We start from the raw sequence: 19,411 nt of genomic DNA, 5'->3' as shown, positions 1-19,411 counted from the left end.
AGGTTTTGTGTGTATGTGTGTTTGTACTCTTCACTTCTTGAATATTTAATATATTGATTTTCACTTTTTTTTCTAAATCGTCACCCAAGGATATGTTTATTGATTTTAGAGAGAAAGGGAGGAAGAGAGAGAAACAGATGTGAGAGAAACATTGATCAGTTGTCTCCGTATACACCTTGCAACCTAGGTATGTGCCCTGACTGGGAATCAAACCCAGTATCTTTCAGTGCAAGGAATGGTGTTCCAACAAACTGAGCCACACCAGCCAGGGCAATGAATGACTTTCTGGCCCAGCCTTACAATTTTTCAATTTGGGAGTTAAATTTTTAAAAGATCAAAATGCCCACCAAATTTTCTGGTTGTATCATTATTGAATTCATTTTGAAAAGTTCGATCAACTGATAATGCTAGTGTTTTGATGAGACCCACCATGTGCTCAGAGTAGATTTAAGATTGGGTGAGAACTAAAATTTCTCTCAGAAACTTAAACTTTCATGGACAAATTGAATCCCCTTGGGGGTCTACTATTTATAAATATATGCCAATTTAATAATTTGACTACATAAAATGTTCTTTAGTAGTTCACTTATAAGTAAATAATGTCTAGCAAGTATTATATTTACATAACTACCTGCCATATTTATGTAGCTATAGTTCTACAAATTACTTAGAATCCCAGGAGATAAGATTTCTGAATCGCCTATTTTCAGTATGTTCAAGTTCAACCACAAAATTAATTTGCCAATGACTATATTTTACATTTGCTATTGAGCTGGACCTAAAATTTTATCAGATGGTTGACTTTGTTACATTTTTACATTTCTAATATATGTATTTCAAAAGTTTGGGTTTTACTTTTAGGAAGTGTACCCTGTTTATCTTTAAAGAATTATTTGTTTGGTAGTTTCGTATGTATATCTAGAAAATAACTCCTGTATTTTTCTATAAAAGACACAGTCGGGACCCTGTTAGGTAATAATCAGAATTACCTGACACTAGGTGTGCCTATGTGTATAGGAATGTAGTAATGCTTAGTTTCCATTTTCTGAGTGCCTAATTTTTGTCAGACTCTATATGTCTACTTTGCATTCATTACCTCACTTAAATCTTGAAGCAGCATTCAGAGGTAAGTATTAATATGCCCATTGTACAGATAAGGAATGCTACATTAGGAGGCATCAAGCATCTTAAATATACCTTTCCCTTTCTCTTTAGCCAGCTAAAAGAATCAAGGTACCAGAGATAAGGCAACTTGCTATTTACCTTCAGCAGATGACATACCTTCACCTGGCCCAATCATCTACCTACCTACCTATCTAGGCGTTTCATCTAATCTTTTCCTCAGATACCTACGTTTTCAGAAGGTCCACAGATAATTTTTTTGTAGACCATTGCCTTAGTAGTGAATGGTGCTTTTGAGTCAGGCAGGCTTGAAATAGAGTGCTGATTCCTCTAAATTTGTCAGTTAAATGACTTTGACCAAGTTCTTTAGTATCACTAAGGTTCTTCATCTATAAATTGGAGATAATGTTATTATATAATTTAAAGAGTTGTTGAGGAGAATGAGTGAGATAATGCTTGTAAAACACTGGGAGTTTTTAGAATTCTTAATGCCATTAAGGTGTCATCATGTTAATCTTTGTTCAGTGAAAATACTCACCCTTGCCATAATGTGTATCAACTCAGTTATCAGAATGGTAATGATGAATACCAATGTAAGAAGATGACTAGTTTTCATTATTTACCTTCCATTAGTGGAATTATTATAGGGGGCAGAGGAGTAGGCAGGAGATTATTTTATTGGACCAGTCAGCCAGACTTCTCTGCCTGTGTATTAGTTTGACCCTAGTAGGAAAAGGAATAGGAAGAGGTTGCTGGTAAACTATTTCTTTCGTTTTTCTTCTTCCCTTCTCCTAGCTTCTCAGAACTTAGCATCACGAACATCATTAATCCCCTAGTCTCATAACTGTATCCTGATTTACCTAGGTACTTTTTCCCGTTCCTACTCCCTACTACCCATCTCTCCTTCATCTCCATTAAATCTCATTCTATCATTTTTTCAGATTACTTTGTGTTCAGCTATGACTCATTTGATGACTTAGACCCCAAGTCTCTACATTCCTAGGCTATTGCTCAAGTAAAGGCCAACCACAGTCCTGACCAACTGTCTGCTTGCTTTTTGTGGGTCCATTCCAGACCAGGTGTTTTAGCTTTTGATTATTGTTAAAGGATTAGATTAGCTGAACTTTCAGGATTTTCCACAGGGCTGTCCATAGACCCTTTCATCTCCTTTACAGTTTATACCTGATGATCACGGAGTACAATAATAATGATACATGTTATTAACACTAGATTAATAGAATACCAGTAGATTGATTTGTTATATATAAGCTTTGTTATATGTATGTATAATTGCTTTGCAACTTGAAATTTGAAGTTAGACCACTTATGGTAATTTAATAACTTACTAGCTATATCAAAGACTGAAAAAACCTATGGAAAAGGTAGAATTTAAGTAGACTTTAAAGGATGAGTATGCTTTTTTTTTTTTATAAGTAGGGAGGACAGGCAAGGGACTCCAGTCAAGGGGACTGACATGAGCAAAGGCTTAAAGGAAAGAGCATGCAGATTTGAACCTTTGTGAGTAAATCACTTTTTACTTTTTCAGAGGGTTGATGGAATAGGAATAAAACTAGGTAATTTGGGATCAAACTTTGGAATGTTTTAATGTTCCACTAAGATTTTTGAGTTAGTAGGCTTTTAGTATATCCTGTGAATTCACTTAGCTTTTCTCAATACATACACATACAACTTAGTTCTTAGACATGTTTAGTGCATCCTTAACCATGTGGCATGGCCTAGTTTATGTATAAAGTTGATGGCTACTGCTAAGTCTTCTTTCTGCCTCTAGTGGTTATGCCTTGAAGAGGGTCGGATCTGCCATTTTTATCCTGGTGCTTTCGTTCTCTCTGCCTGGTGTCCACTTAGCTGTTCCTGATCAGTCATTTCCCCCAGTTCTTCCTTGTTGATCTCCAGGTTCCAAGTAAGCAATAGTGATACAATGAGTGTCTGCTTATCACGAGAGTTGTGAATCCTTATTGAAAGCTAGCTTTGTATTTCCTTCACTCTTAAAAAGGTTGTTGGATATGTAGTTTGTTTACAAAATAGTTAACTTTCTTATTTCTCTTTCTTTGCAGAACTAAAGGATCAAGACATAATGGGAGCATTTTTAGACAAGCCAAAGATGGAAAAACATAATGCCCAGGGGCAGGGTAATGGGTTGCGATATGGGCTAAGCAGCATGCAGGGCTGGCGAGTTGAAATGGAGGATGCACATACAGCTGTGATTGGTTTGCCAAGTGGACTTGAAACATGGTCATTCTTTGCTGTGTATGATGGGCATGCTGGTTCTCAGGTTGCCAAATACTGCTGTGAGCATTTGTTAGATCACATCACCAATAACCAGGATTTTAAAGGGTCTGCAGGAGCACCTTCTGTGGAAAATGTAAAGAATGGAATCAGAACAGGTTTTCTGGAGATTGACGAACACATGAGAGTTATGTCAGAGAAGAAACATGGAGCAGATAGAAGTGGGTCAACAGCTGTGGGTGTCTTAATTTCTCCTCAACATACTTATTTCATTAACTGTGGAGACTCAAGAGGTTTACTTTGTAGGGACAGGAAAGTTCACTTCTTCACACAGGATCACAAACCAAGTAATCCGCTGGAAAAAGAACGAATTCAGAATGCAGGTGGTTCTGTAATGATTCAGCGTGTGAATGGCTCTCTGGCTGTATCAAGGGCCCTTGGGGACTTTGATTACAAATGTGTCCATGGAAAAGGTCCTACAGAGCAGCTTGTCTCACCAGAGCCTGAAGTCCATGATATTGAAAGATCTGAAGAAGATGATCAGTTCATTATCCTTGCATGTGATGGTATCTGGGATGTTATGGGAAATGAAGAGCTCTGTGATTTTGTAAGATCCAGACTTGAAGTCACTGATGACCTTGAGAAAGTTTGCAATGAAGTAGTCGACACCTGTTTGTATAAGGTAGCTAGACTTTTTTTTAATCATCTTAGAACCTGGTAGTTCTCAAAAATAAGATTTTGGCATAATTGCAGGATACACTTCACCAGTTATGAAACATAGGAACACTTTATATAAATAAATTACCCCGTTACCAAATATGCAGGAATTATAATATGAATATTTAGTCTTTTAGTAACCATGACTAACTTGAACTTTTTAATATTGTGTAGCATTGTCCAAGGTAAAAAGATTATATAAAAGCGCATGTTTTTAAAAAAAGGATAGCAAGAGGTTAGGCCTCAGTGTCTGTAAATGAAAAGTATTTCCAATTTTAATATTTTTACCATGTGATATTTCAGTACACTTAGTGCTTTGAGACTGGCCTAATGAATCTGTAGCACCAACAAGGAGAATTTAGTGATCAGTTGGTGTAATGTAATACAGTTTTGGACGTAGAGTCAGAAGAACTTGTTATAAGACTGTATGGCTTTAGGTAAGCTAAAGTATCTGGAAAATGAGTTTCTTTAATTGTAAAAAAGGTAAGAAATATTAATACACTGTCTCGTGGGGCTGTTGGAATGATCAGATGGGATTGTGTATGTAGATGAGCCAGTCCAGCACCTTTATTTTACAGAGGAAGCTGAAACCAGAGAAGGCTCTGTGACTTAAAAGTCATACAGACCTGGAATCAAGGCTTACCTCTATTACATTTGTACTGTAGAGTATTGAACAAATTGTTCAACCTGTCTTAGCTATTGAATGGAGATAATAGTATTTAACTCAGGACTGTTAAGGATCTAAATTAATGAGCTAATGTATACATATGAAGTGCCTAGTTTAGCAAATAGTGTTTACTGGACACATGCTGCTCCCTGTCCTAGAGAAGTTAAAAATGACTTCTACAGGGTTATACAATTTACCTCTCTGGTAGCACTAAGGCCAGAGTCTAAGCCCTGACTTAGGTTTAGTGTTCTTTCTACCACAGTTCTCTTTTGTCAGTAATGCTCCTTGACTAATTCTTTGATTGTTTACACAAATGTTGATTATGTACAACTCTTCTAAGGCTATATATTTGATTTTCTTTTAACATGCAGAAATAGAAAGTCAATATTCTTTGTAGTTTTATATGCACACTGCCAACTCTATTTAAAATCTTAATTAAAACTAGTTTTATGTAACATCCAACACAAATCAAGTTTATGTAACATTCAACACTTAAGTTTAAAAAATCAATAGAGCCACAACTTAGTGTACACTGTTGATTTCTGAATTTGGGGTGATGCACATGTTCTTTGTCCCTTTTAGTATGCATAAATAGAATCTATTTGTTGGTTTTTTTCTGTAGCACTTGAGAATTAAGTATGTTAGCTAAATTAAAAGCTCTTTGTTTTCTAAGGAGAATTGTCAGATTCAGATATTGGTAGATTATGGCTCAGGTTCCAGTTTTTCTCTTCTGTATTCTACTCTGTTTTTAAAATTATTCACCCCTTGCTGGTGTGGCTCAGTTGGGCATCATCTGGTGCACCAAAAGGTTGCTTGTTCAATTCCTGGTCAGGGCACATGCCTGGGTCGCAGGCTTGATCCCTGGTAGGGGGCGCACAGGCAGCCCAATGAATGTTGTGCTCTCACGTAAGTGTTTCTCTCTTCTCTCCTTTTTTTAAAAAACTATTCTTTTTTTTAAAAAATTATTCAATACCATATCATTTTGCCACATTTTATACAGTTCCCCCAAGATTTTTTATTATTAAATTCTTTGTATTGTTTGCTTAAACTAATGGTATAAGGTCAATTTTCCCATATAGTGGAAGTTAAATATTTAAAATGTAAATGTTAACTCCAATTACTAATAGGAAGGGGAAGTATGGGGTGTCCAATATCGATTCAAATCTTTTAATTACAGCATTTTGAATACCTAGGTGTATTTAAAAATGAATGTGCTTTCTAAAAGTTGTCAATTTTTTTGAATTATGAAAGTTAAAAGCTGGTTTATAAACTTTATATATGTAGTTTTACTTCCAATTCCATGTCTATTTAAGCAAATTAATTAGCCCTACCATTTATTTTAAATGTAAATTTGTCAAGTATACATGTAGCTACAGGTCAAATCCTGTTTGAGGAATACCACTGGAATTTACCATTTTGTTGAATTAAATGAATGTCTGTGTATATGTGTGTTTGTCTTTAGGTATCACTTCAAGTTGAGTAGGCCACCAGTAAATGTTCAGAAATATTTTTGTTTTATAGAATTTTTAAAAATGATGTTGCAGTGGAATTAAACCTGTAGGGCTTCAATCCTGTCTTTTATAGTGTTGGTTATACTGTGTACTATATATGCTATATGTGTTAGGAGAGGTGTAATTTTCACATGTGTAGTTTTTCACATGTGTGTTTTTCTTCTTAAAAACAATTTATGTTTTCACTAAAACAAATATATTTATAATTGCAATGGCTGTAAAGGTTCTCAAGGCTTCCAAGAGCAAAAAGAAAACCAAAATATTTTCTCAAACTTTTTTCTTCCCAGGGAAGTCGAGACAACATGAGTGTGATATTGATCTGTTTCCCAAATGCACCCAAAGTATCGCCAGAAGCAGTGAAGAAGGAGGCAGAGTTGGACAAGTACCTGGAAAGCAGAGTAGAAGGTGGATCATTTAACAAAAAATAAGTAGCTTTATTAAAGAAAAACCTCAACACAAACTTTAACATTTTAGCTTTTATATCTTTACATGCCTTTGACATCTAGTGTTTAGTGAGAAAGAGCATTTCTGTAGTAGCTGTTTAGATGTTTGTGATTGTTTTTATCACAGTTATACTAGAAATAACAACCGGTGTGGCCCTGTACATTCTGTTCAGGATACTTTTGTTTAAAAAGGCTCAAGTGTTTGTATGCTTTAAAATTCTTGATGAATTCACTGGCATGATTAATTTTATGCCAGGAAAGTCTGATTTGTGGTTTAATTATAAACATATTATTTATGATGGTGATAATTTGATTGCCATCTTTGTAAAGTTGTGTATATGAATTTAAGATCTTTAGGAGTTTTGTTTTTTTAATAACTTGAAGATCACAGCCTGGTTATTAAACTTTCATGTGCCACCACTTTAAAATTTTTATTTTAAACTGTTTTAAGGCTTTCTTGCCACAGTCATAAACTGCCACGCCTGGAAACAAAGACCTTGAATAGAAGACATATTAGGTCTCTACCTGGCAGAGATGTAAATGCTGAATATAATTAAGAAATAAGTTTGGAATTCCAGGAGTGTATTTGTCAGAATTCTGCAAATTACTTTGAGACAATTAGAAAGATTTTGTAACTTTCAAGTGTAATGCCTTTAAATATTTGAAAAAATTTAAATGATCCTTAATGCAGTTACTCTTTGGTATAAATATTAAATCTCAGAGAATTCCAGTTTACTGCATATATGCCATAAGCATGTAAATTATGCAGTTTCTTTAAGCATAAAAATTTGACGCACCTATAATAGCAGTAAAAAGCATCTTGCACTCCCAATGTCATTAATTTGCGCATTAAAGACCTCTAATAGCATGTAAGCATTGACCTACCACACTATTATATGCTGCCGTGCCTGCATTATTAAAATAAATCTGCACTTTAATTTTGTTTTCTCCCTTTTTACTGTTTGATATCAATTATAATCAATCTGATGTTAGAATCATGATTGGTTTTGATTTGTGGTTCTATCTAGAGCTGCTATTATGTTTTTATAGTTCTCCACTTGATAGTGATATATTTAGTACTGTGTGTATGTACTGTTTAGTATTTCATTCATTGGACATGCTATTCAATGAGTTTGTTTCCTCACCAAGGGTCTTAGAATTTTTACATTTTAAGTGAATCATTTCAATGTAAGTTATTTATATATAATACAGTAAAATAAAATATTTAGAATGGTACCAAGTCATATCATATTGGTTTAAACTGCTGGTAGGTGGAAAAGTATGAAGCCGTAAGAAGAATATATTTTGGGATTAGTTGATATTTATTAGCACATTAAAGTAACTTGGGCATATATGTTTTCTTACTAATTTAAAGAAACAAGAATAAGTACTTTAGTTTTACTTACTATGAAATGGGATCAAATTTTAGAAGTAAATTGCTACTTTTCTTTTTAGTATGCACGCTTAAGTTTTTGATGCAATTCTAAATAATTGCTTTAGATACATAATTTTATGTTACACTATTAAGTTTTATATTGTTTATTATTGAGCAAGAATTGCGACCTGAACCGTTTACACTAATACTCAATGTTTTTGATATGTTGTAGTGCTACACTTGTACCATTCAGTTGGGGATTATTATGTGATACTAAGGTAGATTTGATGAGACTGCAACTGGAAAATAAGTATTACATTAATTAAAACCACTACTATATTTAAAAACATAGAAAGAATGTAACTATTTGCATTATAAAAGTTGGTATGTCTTAAAAAGCGAAAAATACTACATTTTCTAAAACAGACACCGAATACCTTCTTCTTTTTTTCTATAAATACGTGCCTTTGGTAAATTATTGTGACCTGCTAAACTTCATTTTAATTGTTTTGAATACTTTTGGCTTTTCTGTCTACATTGCAGAAAAGAGCAGAGGTTTTTCAGCTTTCCTACTATTATCTGTGCCCTTCTAAAACTTGTCTCTTGGGTTGTGAAAAGATTCAGCTCATAATTTAAACCATACTGCCTAAAGCTGTGGCCCTTCTAAGCCAATTTAAGATTATACTTGTATGTAGGTACTTTTTAAATCTTTGCTACTGACTACCCAAGCTTTAAAGTTGCTAATTTGGAGATAACTGCTAGAATCCCTCAGACTTGGTAAAGGGAAATGGGGAGGAGCAGAATGTGTTTATATATGAGTATGTGAAACATCTATCTTCTGTACATATGTGTTCTTCAATAAAGGCATTCAGGCTTTTTACAATTCTAATTAAAATGTATAGTCCAAGAACAATTAAAGGAATACTTATTAAAATTCTTTTTATTTTTTAAAAGCAGAAAGAAGCAAGGCTAGTGTAGTATTAATGGCCAGGTAGTTTAAATGTATTATCCCATGTGGAACAGGCAGTATTAACAGTTTTTAAAGTCTTAAATTCTTTTTTTAAGAATTTGTCTTCCTGTAATTTTCTTCACCACTAAAATACCCTTATTTATATTTTAACAATGGAGATGTAAGATACATCAAACAGATGATTCAAGGTAATGTTTTTTAGACCTGAAACCATCATTGATTGAATATATCATCAGTGTTCATTTCTATTATGTCTAGTTATCTATCCAATAATTGTATTGGCTTAGCAGAGTCTGTATGTTAAGTGTAATACAGCTTTAGATTGTGAAATTGTGCGGTTTAGGTAAACATCAAATCCCTTTATTTTTGTACAGCAGATTTCCAGCACTAGAACCATGTAGAATAAATATACTAGATGTTAAAGATTACACAATAAAGGAACTTGGCAAACCAAATCTGAGATCCTTGCTTTTTGTTCAGATTTAAGACTGTTCTTTTTTAAAGGCAAAATATAATAGATGGTAAAATTTGGCCTTAATTCTAAAAGGATAGTTTGAGCCATTTTAAAGAAATATGGGTAGTATTGTCTGTCTTTTAATATGTGGCTTTAAGGATGAATTAATATTTTAAGGTTTGATCAAAGGATGAAAGATCTTTATATGCATTGTTATTTTCAAAGGTATTTACAAATTGAGAACTAGAATGATAATTTTCTCGCCCCAAAGGTGACAAAGAAAATCTCTCAGTATAAACATTACAAAACAAAAAACTGAACAAAACTTACACAAATACCTTTGGCATGATCTTGCATTTAGCATAAATATGCTAAAACTTCAAGTAAAGACTTCTTGTACTTAAAGTAAATAGTTTGAGAGTTCTTTAAGTTGCTTGTACATAGTTGTTGGTATTCTGTGGTATGAATAACTATGCATCTGCATGGCAACACTGCAGATCATATCACTATACTCATTTAATAACTGGATATTTTGAAATTAATGATTTTAAATGCAGTTGTATGATATATCATTTTTCTTTTTAAAAATTTTGTTATGAAATTTAGACTTTTTTCCCATTCTATAGGCTTTGTTCAAATAATCAACTAAGGAAAAGGTATTACATATCTCTTTATCGCTTAAAGATATGCTAGACAAAAATTAAACTGAGAATGGTGTTTGAGTACTTAACCTAATCTGCACATGTTACTTATGGATCATTTTACAAATATAAAATTATATGTAAAAATAATTTGCGTTAGTATATGATCAGTAAATTCCCCTATACTTAAAGGTTACTTTGTTATTTTTCAAATCTTGAAATTGTTTATTTTTTTAAAAAAATCTGTAGTGTGTTTTCAGGGCAAAGTTCAGGAAACGTGTTCCCAGTCTAAAGAGGAGTTGATCTCAGAAGTAACTAGTTGGCATTTAAGAAGAATATTCTTATTTGTACACACATATTTCTGATTATATAATACATTGATTTTAACATGAAATTTTTGCTTTTACATTTTTGTTGTTTATTTTCATCCTTTGCAGTTAATTATGGAAAATATTTGTTGTTTCATTTTGTGTATCCCTTTGTCATAAATTTTCAAAGGTCAACTTGATTTCTTTTTCTTAACACCAGTATAGAAAATCTCAGATGTGGTAAATGCCATCTTTAAAAACCTAAGTTATCTTTGTTTCAGTTTTTTAAAATTAAACTTGGATAACACTTACAAAAAAAGTACTTCTGATTCCCAGAAATCATAAAGAAGCAGGGGGAAGGCGTCCCTGACTTAGTCCATGTGATGCGCACATTAGCAACTGAGAACATCCCCAGCCTCCCACCAGGAGGTGAATTGGCAAGCAAGTAAGTTACATTCTGCACACCCTTTTGATTTATCTCAGTATAGTACATGAAAATGTTTGGTGTTTGTTGATTAAATGTATATTGACCTAATTTCTAAAGTGAGACAATTACCTGTATCTACAGAACATTTAATTTGTGGTTCAATGTTTTTCAGTATTAATGATATATGGTGCTTGTTTAGAATAGGTATCAGAATGTTACTGTTTTTAACTAATTACACTGAAGGCTGTCTTTAGTGGAGGTTTGGATTATATTGATTTCCTTGTATAGCATAAATGAGATAATATAGTGAAAGAATTTTTTAGCACTACAAAGTTCTAAGTGTCATTATTCCTACTATTATAATTTGATCTTGTCAAAAACTCTGGATAATTTACCCCAGAGATTAGCACCTTTCTCCATCAGGGCCATTCTTTTTCATCTGACTTTTCCCAGTATTTTTAGTTGTTGATTGCTGGTAGGTTGGGTTTTGGTGTAAGGTTGCATTTCTTGCCTTTTTCTCTTTGCCCTTTATTTCATAGAGCTAGACTTACCTGTGTTAAATATTAAGATAACATCTTTATAAACTAAAGTGGAGACTTTATGCCATTTTATAATTTAAAGCTTAAAACATTTTTACCTCAGGTATCTATATAATTGACCTACAAAGATATATTGACTAGTTTCTTTGATTCTCCACTGTATTCTGTAAGGGCAGCCATATTCTTTATAATCCCTCTCACTAAATAGCCATTATAAAACTTCCTGTTTGAAGCTTTTATTTTTGGAAACCTTTTCTTCCCTTATGACCTTCTGTGAAATGATTGTCTATAAAATTATTTCAAATTGATTTTGGAAGTAGGGAAGCTGTAATTTATAAATCCCACTACAGATTTTTTTTTTTTACCAAAATATTATTCAAAAACTAATTCTTGGATTTATCAAGGAAATGTCATATTTCACATTTCATTTTCTTTTTTTTAATCCACACCCAAGGATATGTTTTAATTGATTTTTTTTTTTCTTTTGTTAGGAGGAGAGAGAAGCTTCGATTGGTTGCCTCCCGTATGCCCCCTGACCAGGGATTGAACCTGAGACCTTTTGGTGTAGGTGATGACGCTCCAACCATCTGAACCACTCGGCCAGGGCCACATTTCAGTTTTAATAAAGCTGTATTAAATGGGTAGTACAAAAAAACACAAACTTAAATGTAAAATATATATAAATTATTTTACTACCACAGAAGTTGAAGTTCCTTCTACTTCAAAACTAACATTCAACTTTTAACCAGAATATATTATTAGTATTATATCTTAAGAACTGTATCATCATTGCCTACTCAGAACCACTTAAGCCAGTTCAAGTAGAAATAGACCATATAGGCTGATTTTTTAAATTTTTTTTAAAAATCATGTTTTTTAGTCTTCTAGTAATCAGGTTGGTAGAAATGTTACATTTTAGAGTAAATTTACTTTGGGCCCCAAGTATCTTAAAGTGAGGTTCACTTATTGACAGCAAGAAATAGAACTAAAATAATTTCCAAGTGTAAGATTATCTTTGACATTTTAATGAACACCTGGCTGTGATTTATTTAACAGTTTTATGCTCTGAAGAAGAATTAACTTTCTGCATTTTTTAAAATTTAGGCGGAATGTAATTGAAGCCGTTTTCAATAGACTGAATCCTTACAAAAACGATGACACTGTAAGTAGCATTTTAGTTCCCTCTGCTTTCCCTTCCCCTCCACTCTAAATGCATATCCTTCCTACCTGTTTTTGCAGAGCTGTGCACTGCACCCATTCTTTTACACACACCCCTGATTGATTGCTCTGAACTCTGCCTGCACCACAGTTCTAGTGATTGAGGACATAATCATGGTGAGTGGCCACCTTTCTTAAAAAAGAAGAAAGTCCCTTTGCAATTGTGGGTTTTTTAAGCCTCTACAAGCAATCAACTTCAGGTTTGCCTCCACTAAACATTTTTTTGAAGTTGAGAATAGTATCTCTACTCAGAATCTTGAATTATTCTGAGTTTTTAAGCAGCTGCAACAGAACTTCAGAATGCCCATCTCCACTTAAGTAATTTTTATGGTTGGAAATACCTTTGCCAAGAACCGGAAGTGCATAATACTTAATTAAATATTAAAGTAGAGAATTCTGTTCATGTAAATAGACATTAGAATGCCATTCTTAATTAAGTTTCCTGTTACAGTTGTTTTATAATATGGTTTGCACAGAAAAGTGGTAACTTCAAATCATTTGGGCAAGCTCTGAAATATTTTATATATTGCATTATGAAGCCTCCTCAAATCTCATATTATTTGAGGTCTTAATCTCTTATACAATAAAAAGTTTATAAAAGTAGTGTTCTAATAAAATAAATTGAGTTTTATTGAAGAAAAAATAAAAATTTTAGTAGTTTTATTGGTTTAGAAATACATTTGGTCAACCTCATGGTAAATCATGTTTCAAGTAGTAGTTTATTACAAAACAAAAGGTTAACAATTTTTTGGAAAGGTTAAATATTGATATTTCATATACACATATACACATATACTATAAAAATCATATTCTGAAAGTCAGCTTTACAAAACCTATCTTCCTGCATTATCCAGAAAATAATGTATTTTGGCACTTCTAAGCTTTAATTTAGCTTCTTGTTTTGCTCTTTCCTTTTATAAAGGACTCTACATCAGCTGATGATATGTGGTAAAACTGCTCAAGTAGCCATGGAGTTTACCTTCACCTCCAAAGGAGAGTACAGCTCAACTTCATTGAACCTTTTAACATCCATCCTCAACTTTAAAGAAGGGCATATGACATGGGTGAGAGTGATACACCAGAGAACTTCAGCAGTACAACAGCTAGCCCAGAACTGATTATTTTTTTGTAAATTTGAGACTTATGTAAACGTGATTTCAAACCATAATTCATGTTGTAAATCAGACTCCAGCAATTTTTGTTGTATGATTTTGTTTTTTGTAAAGTGTAATTGTCCTTGTACAAAATACTCATATTTAATTATGAACTGCTTTAAATCACTATCAAAGTTATAAGAAATGTTTGGCTTGTTGTGTGATTCAACAGATATATAGACCTTTCAAGTCATGTTGAGTTTGATCTTGGGGTTGGGACAGGGAGAGCAGCAGCCATGTCAGCTAGACGCTCAACTGTGCACATGATTATGGAGAAAAATTCCAAAATCTGATAAAGCCGAGCATCCAGGGAATTAATTAGAAACTATCTTAATGTTCTTGGCAGCGGGATTGGCATTGTTGATATAGCTGGTCCCTTCATTTAACTGTCTTTTAGGTTGTTCTCTACTTGTTGCCATGAGTATTGCAGGTTATACAGTATATTCATAAGAATATCAGTCTTGGGGCTAAAATGCCTTGATTCTTTGCACCTCTTTTACAAGTCCTTACATTTAATTATTAATTGATAAGCAGCAGCTTCCTACATATAGTAGGAGACTGCCACATTTTGCTATCATGATTGGCTGGGCCTGCTGCTGTTCCTAGGAAGATATTCTGAATTCCATTTTATCAATAAAGCTTGATTTAACAAACAAGAAATTTAATCATGTATGTGTAATTCCTCCTTTACCTTGCCCTTTTAAAACACCATGCCATTGTAAGTGAGAAGTTTCTCATGGGGAAAGATGTTAGTCTCTTAATTGGAACATCCTGTTACTCAAGGCATAGATGGAACTGTTTCTCTTCCATTAGCAAGACTAAAAGATTTAAGTCTCTGTTGTTCCTTGATCTATTTCTTAAATGGGTTTCTTTCTGGCTGCTTATTTTTCATTAAGATATGTATCAGCTTGAATTTGCCTACTGTTTAATTAAAATAATTGTCAGAGCTTGACAGTCTAACACTATGGTAGGTGGTGTGTGTTTGTGAGTGTGTTTGCCTGTGATTTTTAATTGGCCCATGTCTTTAGAATCCAAGTAGTTAAGATGTATTTGTGATTTGAAATATAGCATGTTGATAATATTTAGTTGTTGGCCTTTAAAAATAACTTTCAAAGTTTTAAAGAACTATAGATATAAAAATAACCTAATTTAATTTAGGCTCAAATTCCACTGATTAAGCATGTGAAAGTAAGTTTTTAAATCTGTCACATTGAAAAGACTACTGTTCTGTGCCCTTCTGTATTTTTTGTCTCTTTAGGTTGAATATTGTATTTATCACCATGTAATTTAATCATTCAGTAGGCAGATTTCCCACTAGAAACTATTAAAATACGACATTTGAACACAAAATCAAAACTTTGTGTATAAAAGGTAATATAATCATTTTTGTTTTGTTTTTTCCATAATTTGGAAATATACATATTTGTATATATTGCCTTACAACTAATGTAAAGTTAGGGGAATAGTGGGAAAAGTAATGTGAAATGTCTCAGATTTAAGTAGTTACGTACCAGCAAAATTTTTTCATTATCCCTCTTATTCATGAGGCGATTATATGTAACTTAATTGTATTTAATTTATATCTTAATCTAGCATGAATGAAGAAAAACAAGTACTATTTATATTTAGAAATTCATAACAGTTGGAATTACAGAACCAATTCCGTACGTAATTTACAAATAAATGCTTACTGTCTAAATCTGTGGTAGAGTGCGAAGTATGATAATGTTTCAAGTTATGGCTTTGCAAGCATCTAAATGCACATTTAATAAACAGCAGTGCTTCTAGTATAGATTGATTACCAGATGTACTGGTACTGAAAACTAAATCCCTGTTACAGCAGGCCAGGTCCTTAATTTTTTAAGTAGACTCAAGTTTTTAGTTCTGGAAATTTCAAAACCTTGAATTAGTTTTTGAAATGAAAAATCTTAAGTCACAAGTAAGATATATGATAGAACTTATTTTAAACTATAACAGCATATATAGAGCCTTTTTAAATTTGAGAATCTTAAATAAAAAAGAGGTTAAAATATTCCTCTGTTAAAGTTATTAGTACTGAAATTAGGCTTGGAAGTGAGAGAAAACTATAGGAAGTGTGATCTAAGAAGACTAAATCTTTTCCACATGAGTCAGCATTGCCATATTAGATACAGTTTTTCGTTATAAAAACACAGAAACTATACGTTATAACAGCAAACTACGTGTTCTTCATTCCTGGGGATAATTGTGGTGGTAGGGAACCCACCGCACTTTTAAAAGGCATTTTTGCACCTCTATTGTGCAATTCATTTTTGTACCACTTAAATTCTTGACTTCCCACCCCCTTTTGTGTGATAATTAGCATCTCAGGGCAATGCCTCAAAAGTTTTGATGTGTTGTATGTTACTCTCTTTGGAGGGAAAAAGTTCATGTGTGATGATGATATACTATTCAAAATGTGCTTTCATTTAAATGTCTTAAGAGGATGAATCCACTTTGCTGCTTTTAATAGGAGATTCATTTTGTATAGCAGATTCTTATTACCCTAACATTAAAGAATTTCACTGATCTCTTACTGTTTTAGCAAGGTAAACTCTTAATTTCTACTTTCTTAGGGAATATACTTTTACAGATAACAAAATCAATTCTCAATATTAGCATTAACTTGTAAAAATCCTAGAGGTATTTTTCTTACTCAGCTTTAGAACTATTTCGAACACTTTTAATTATAAAGCATTAACTTGCTTCTAGAGCACTATGCAATTAGTGTACTGCTTCCGCCACTTAATTTTTTTAAACTAAATAACATTAAGAAATTTGGATCGAAAAATAAATCAGTTATGTAATTCAGATGCTCTTAATTATAACATTACTTTTATTGATCATCCATTTGACCATTATTAATTCAGCTGATAACTCAGTTTTTCCGCAAAATGTATTGAGTAGTTACCTGCAAAACACTATTCTCAGCAAAGCATCTTGTACTATAAAGAAATGAATAAATAGGTCCTTGCTTTCAAGGAGTTTAGATTTGAATAGAATTTATAATATATTGTATGTTAATAATATAACTGGATCACTCATCCAAAAAAATAGTTAATGTCCACCTAGTGTCTGCCAGATCATTTTCTGAACAAGGCAGGTATCTGCCCTAAAGAACTGATTTGTATTTCCTTTATTCACTTGAAAATCTGTTTATTTCTTCCACAAAGTTAAAAATCTCATTCAAAAGAAAATTTTGCTCAGCATAGGAATAAAATTGGACTGATGAAGCTCAAGTCCTTTCAGTATGCTTGATTGCCTTTAACAAATGGCCTTTACTCTCCTGCTGGAGAGCAGCAAGTAAGAGAAAAAAGTAATGGATTTCTTAGAATTCTACAACCCTGGGAATTTTGGTGAATTTTGAGTTTAAGGCATTTAAAAAATAGATATAGCTAAATTTATCTTGTTTAAGTAAAACTGTTCTTGAAAACATACTGCCAGTGCTAATATCCAATATTAGCTAAATCATTATTATATGTTTTAATTTTTAAAAATAATTACACTGCCTGTCTTTACTGGACAAATTCATATGGGAATTCAGTTTGTGATTTCCGAAAGAAATTAAATTGGTTGAGGGTTTTCTTTTTTGTTTTGTTTTAATTTTCATTTAATGATGTGTATACTTTTAATTCATAAAGTTTGAGAGGTTTAAGCCTGTTAATGTTTTGATTGCTATTTGTATAGTATTATGTTAGAATTTGGTATCAGAAAATACTATGTAAATATTTCAGTATATAAATGTCACTCATTTGAGGTTTAAGGAGCCTTAAAGAGTTTAATACACTTTTGCTTGCAGGTCCTGCTGGTGAGGTGACCATTTTTTTAGTCATCTAGTCTTCTAATTAGGGTGGTTTTTTTTAGGATTTAGGAAGACTTCTTTATAGTTTAAAATTTTAGAAGCCTAAGTTTACTTTATTTCTTTCAGTAATGTGCCATGAGTTTTGGATTGTATTTGTTTTAAATTAAACATTACTTCAGAGTATGCTTGAAATATTTAAGAATACATTTTCTGTGTGTTATGAGTATAATACTGTATTGTTTTGTTGGTCAAAATAGTGTGTCAGTTAGGTGTTAGTTATTACTGATAGAATGCTGTATGCAGAAATGATGAGAGGCATTAGGCTCCATTTCATTGTCAAATGAACATTTCCGCTTCTGTTCACCTCAACACAGATTATTGCCCTTTTACCTGCTTTATGTATTAAACTCGTGGCTTCTGATCTCATCTTTTCCTAATTATGTTACCAGCAGGTTAGGAGCGTGTCAGTAAGAAAACCTCAAATGTATTGAAGTTGAAGTTGAAAACTTACACTTTTATTAGATGGGGGAAAAGGTTGTTTAAATTGATAATAAAATGACTCCCTTCCTTCCCCCCTTATCCTGCATGAAATGTTGCTTCATTTCCTGGACTAGCCCCTTAGTGTTTTCTGTCTTTTTCCAAACTGAAATTGGCCAATTCTATTTTTTAGCAAGAAAACTTAATATATTACCTCACCAAGGCCAATTAATACTATGTAACACTGGGCCAAAAATAAGAAAACTTGGGAGATGGAGGAGTGGGGCTATGCCAGTGAGGATGATAGAGGAGGATTACTTTTAATTATTTTTAAAGTCATAGGAAGATCTTCCTTGGACCCAGCTGTGTATTATTCAGAGCTGTTGTATTACATAAACCTGCAAGAACCAACAGTTGCTTCTTAAGATAATTTGATTTTTCCACTAAGGGAAAAATGATAAAAATTACTGCTCCTTCAACATAGAAACAGCTGAGAAAAACGAATGCAGTGTTTCTTCACCACAAAACCCAAACTTCAGTTCTTTTCATTGCTCCAAACCCAGTTTCTACTGATAGCTTTGTCATTAAACTAAATGTTTAGAAAAATTAGTTTTTCCTTTCTTTTTACATGGTCCTCCTGATCCAGTAAAATACATTTAATAACATTTGCGTTTGTATGGTACTCTCTGAAGTTAGATTTTTGTAGGCGATTGGGTAATGATTAGGTTTAGGTATATAGGCATAAATTCACTATAGTAATTGTTTTTAGTCTTAGGGTTATAGGCCCTTTGAGACTAATGAGTCCTAGGGACTTCCTTACCCAGGAAAATGTACAGAACTCCCCAAAGTATACAGTATTGCAGTGGTTCAGGTTAAGATCCCATACTATTGCACAACAGGGCATTAGCTTTTTTCCTGCAACGCCATAAATATTTCAAGGACATCAAACTACTTTGACTCTTAAGGAATTGTTTCTTTTTAAAAATAGAGGAGGTAGATGTAGTCCTAGGCTGGAATCTGACATTAAAATAGTCTTTTTAAAGGTTGTGTTTTGGGGAAATGGAGAGTGATTAAAGGTGAAACAATAGTGTAAGGATAGTTTTGGAGGGTAACATTATTCTCTGATGTTGCCACTTTGAAAGTCAACAAAAAAGAGGTAAAACAGAAATTGAGTGTTGCTGGAATGTTTCTGACCTTCATGGTGCAGATGCAAGATATTCACAAACAACAGATTTAACTGTCAGATCTCACTCCGATTTTAAGATTTTGAGCTTCCTGGTGTTAGAGTTCATTAAATGTTCAATTCAGATTCCAAAAAATT

The 19,411-nt window shown here is 32.9% G+C and overlaps 1 protein-coding gene across 1 annotated transcript in view; it reads left to right on the top strand.

Moving 5' to 3' along the window:
- The window catches only part of PPM1A (protein phosphatase, Mg2+/Mn2+ dependent 1A), a 37,855-nt gene extending 19,663 nt beyond the window's left edge, over positions 1-18,192 (top strand). The window contains exons 2-6 of the mRNA XM_087820062.1: positions 3,198-4,051; positions 6,552-6,669; positions 10,792-10,900; positions 12,526-12,583; positions 13,562-18,192. Of these exons, the coding sequence (XP_087676188.1) occupies positions 3,218-4,051; positions 6,552-6,669; positions 10,792-10,900; positions 12,526-12,583; positions 13,562-13,591 (1,149 nt within the window). The 5' untranslated portion in view covers positions 3,198-3,217 and the 3' untranslated portion in view covers positions 13,592-18,192. The remainder of the gene's footprint in view (positions 1-3,197; positions 4,052-6,551; positions 6,670-10,791; positions 10,901-12,525; positions 12,584-13,561) is intronic.
- Positions 18,193-19,411: the final 1,219 nt, after the last annotated feature.

Source organism: Miniopterus natalensis, chromosome 1, assembly GCF_054644295.1.
Source record: "Miniopterus natalensis isolate mMinNat1 chromosome 1, mMinNat1.hap1, whole genome shotgun sequence".
Taxonomy (NCBI): domain Eukaryota; kingdom Metazoa; phylum Chordata; class Mammalia; order Chiroptera; family Miniopteridae; genus Miniopterus; species Miniopterus natalensis.
This window is presented reverse-complemented; position numbering and strand designations above follow the sequence as displayed.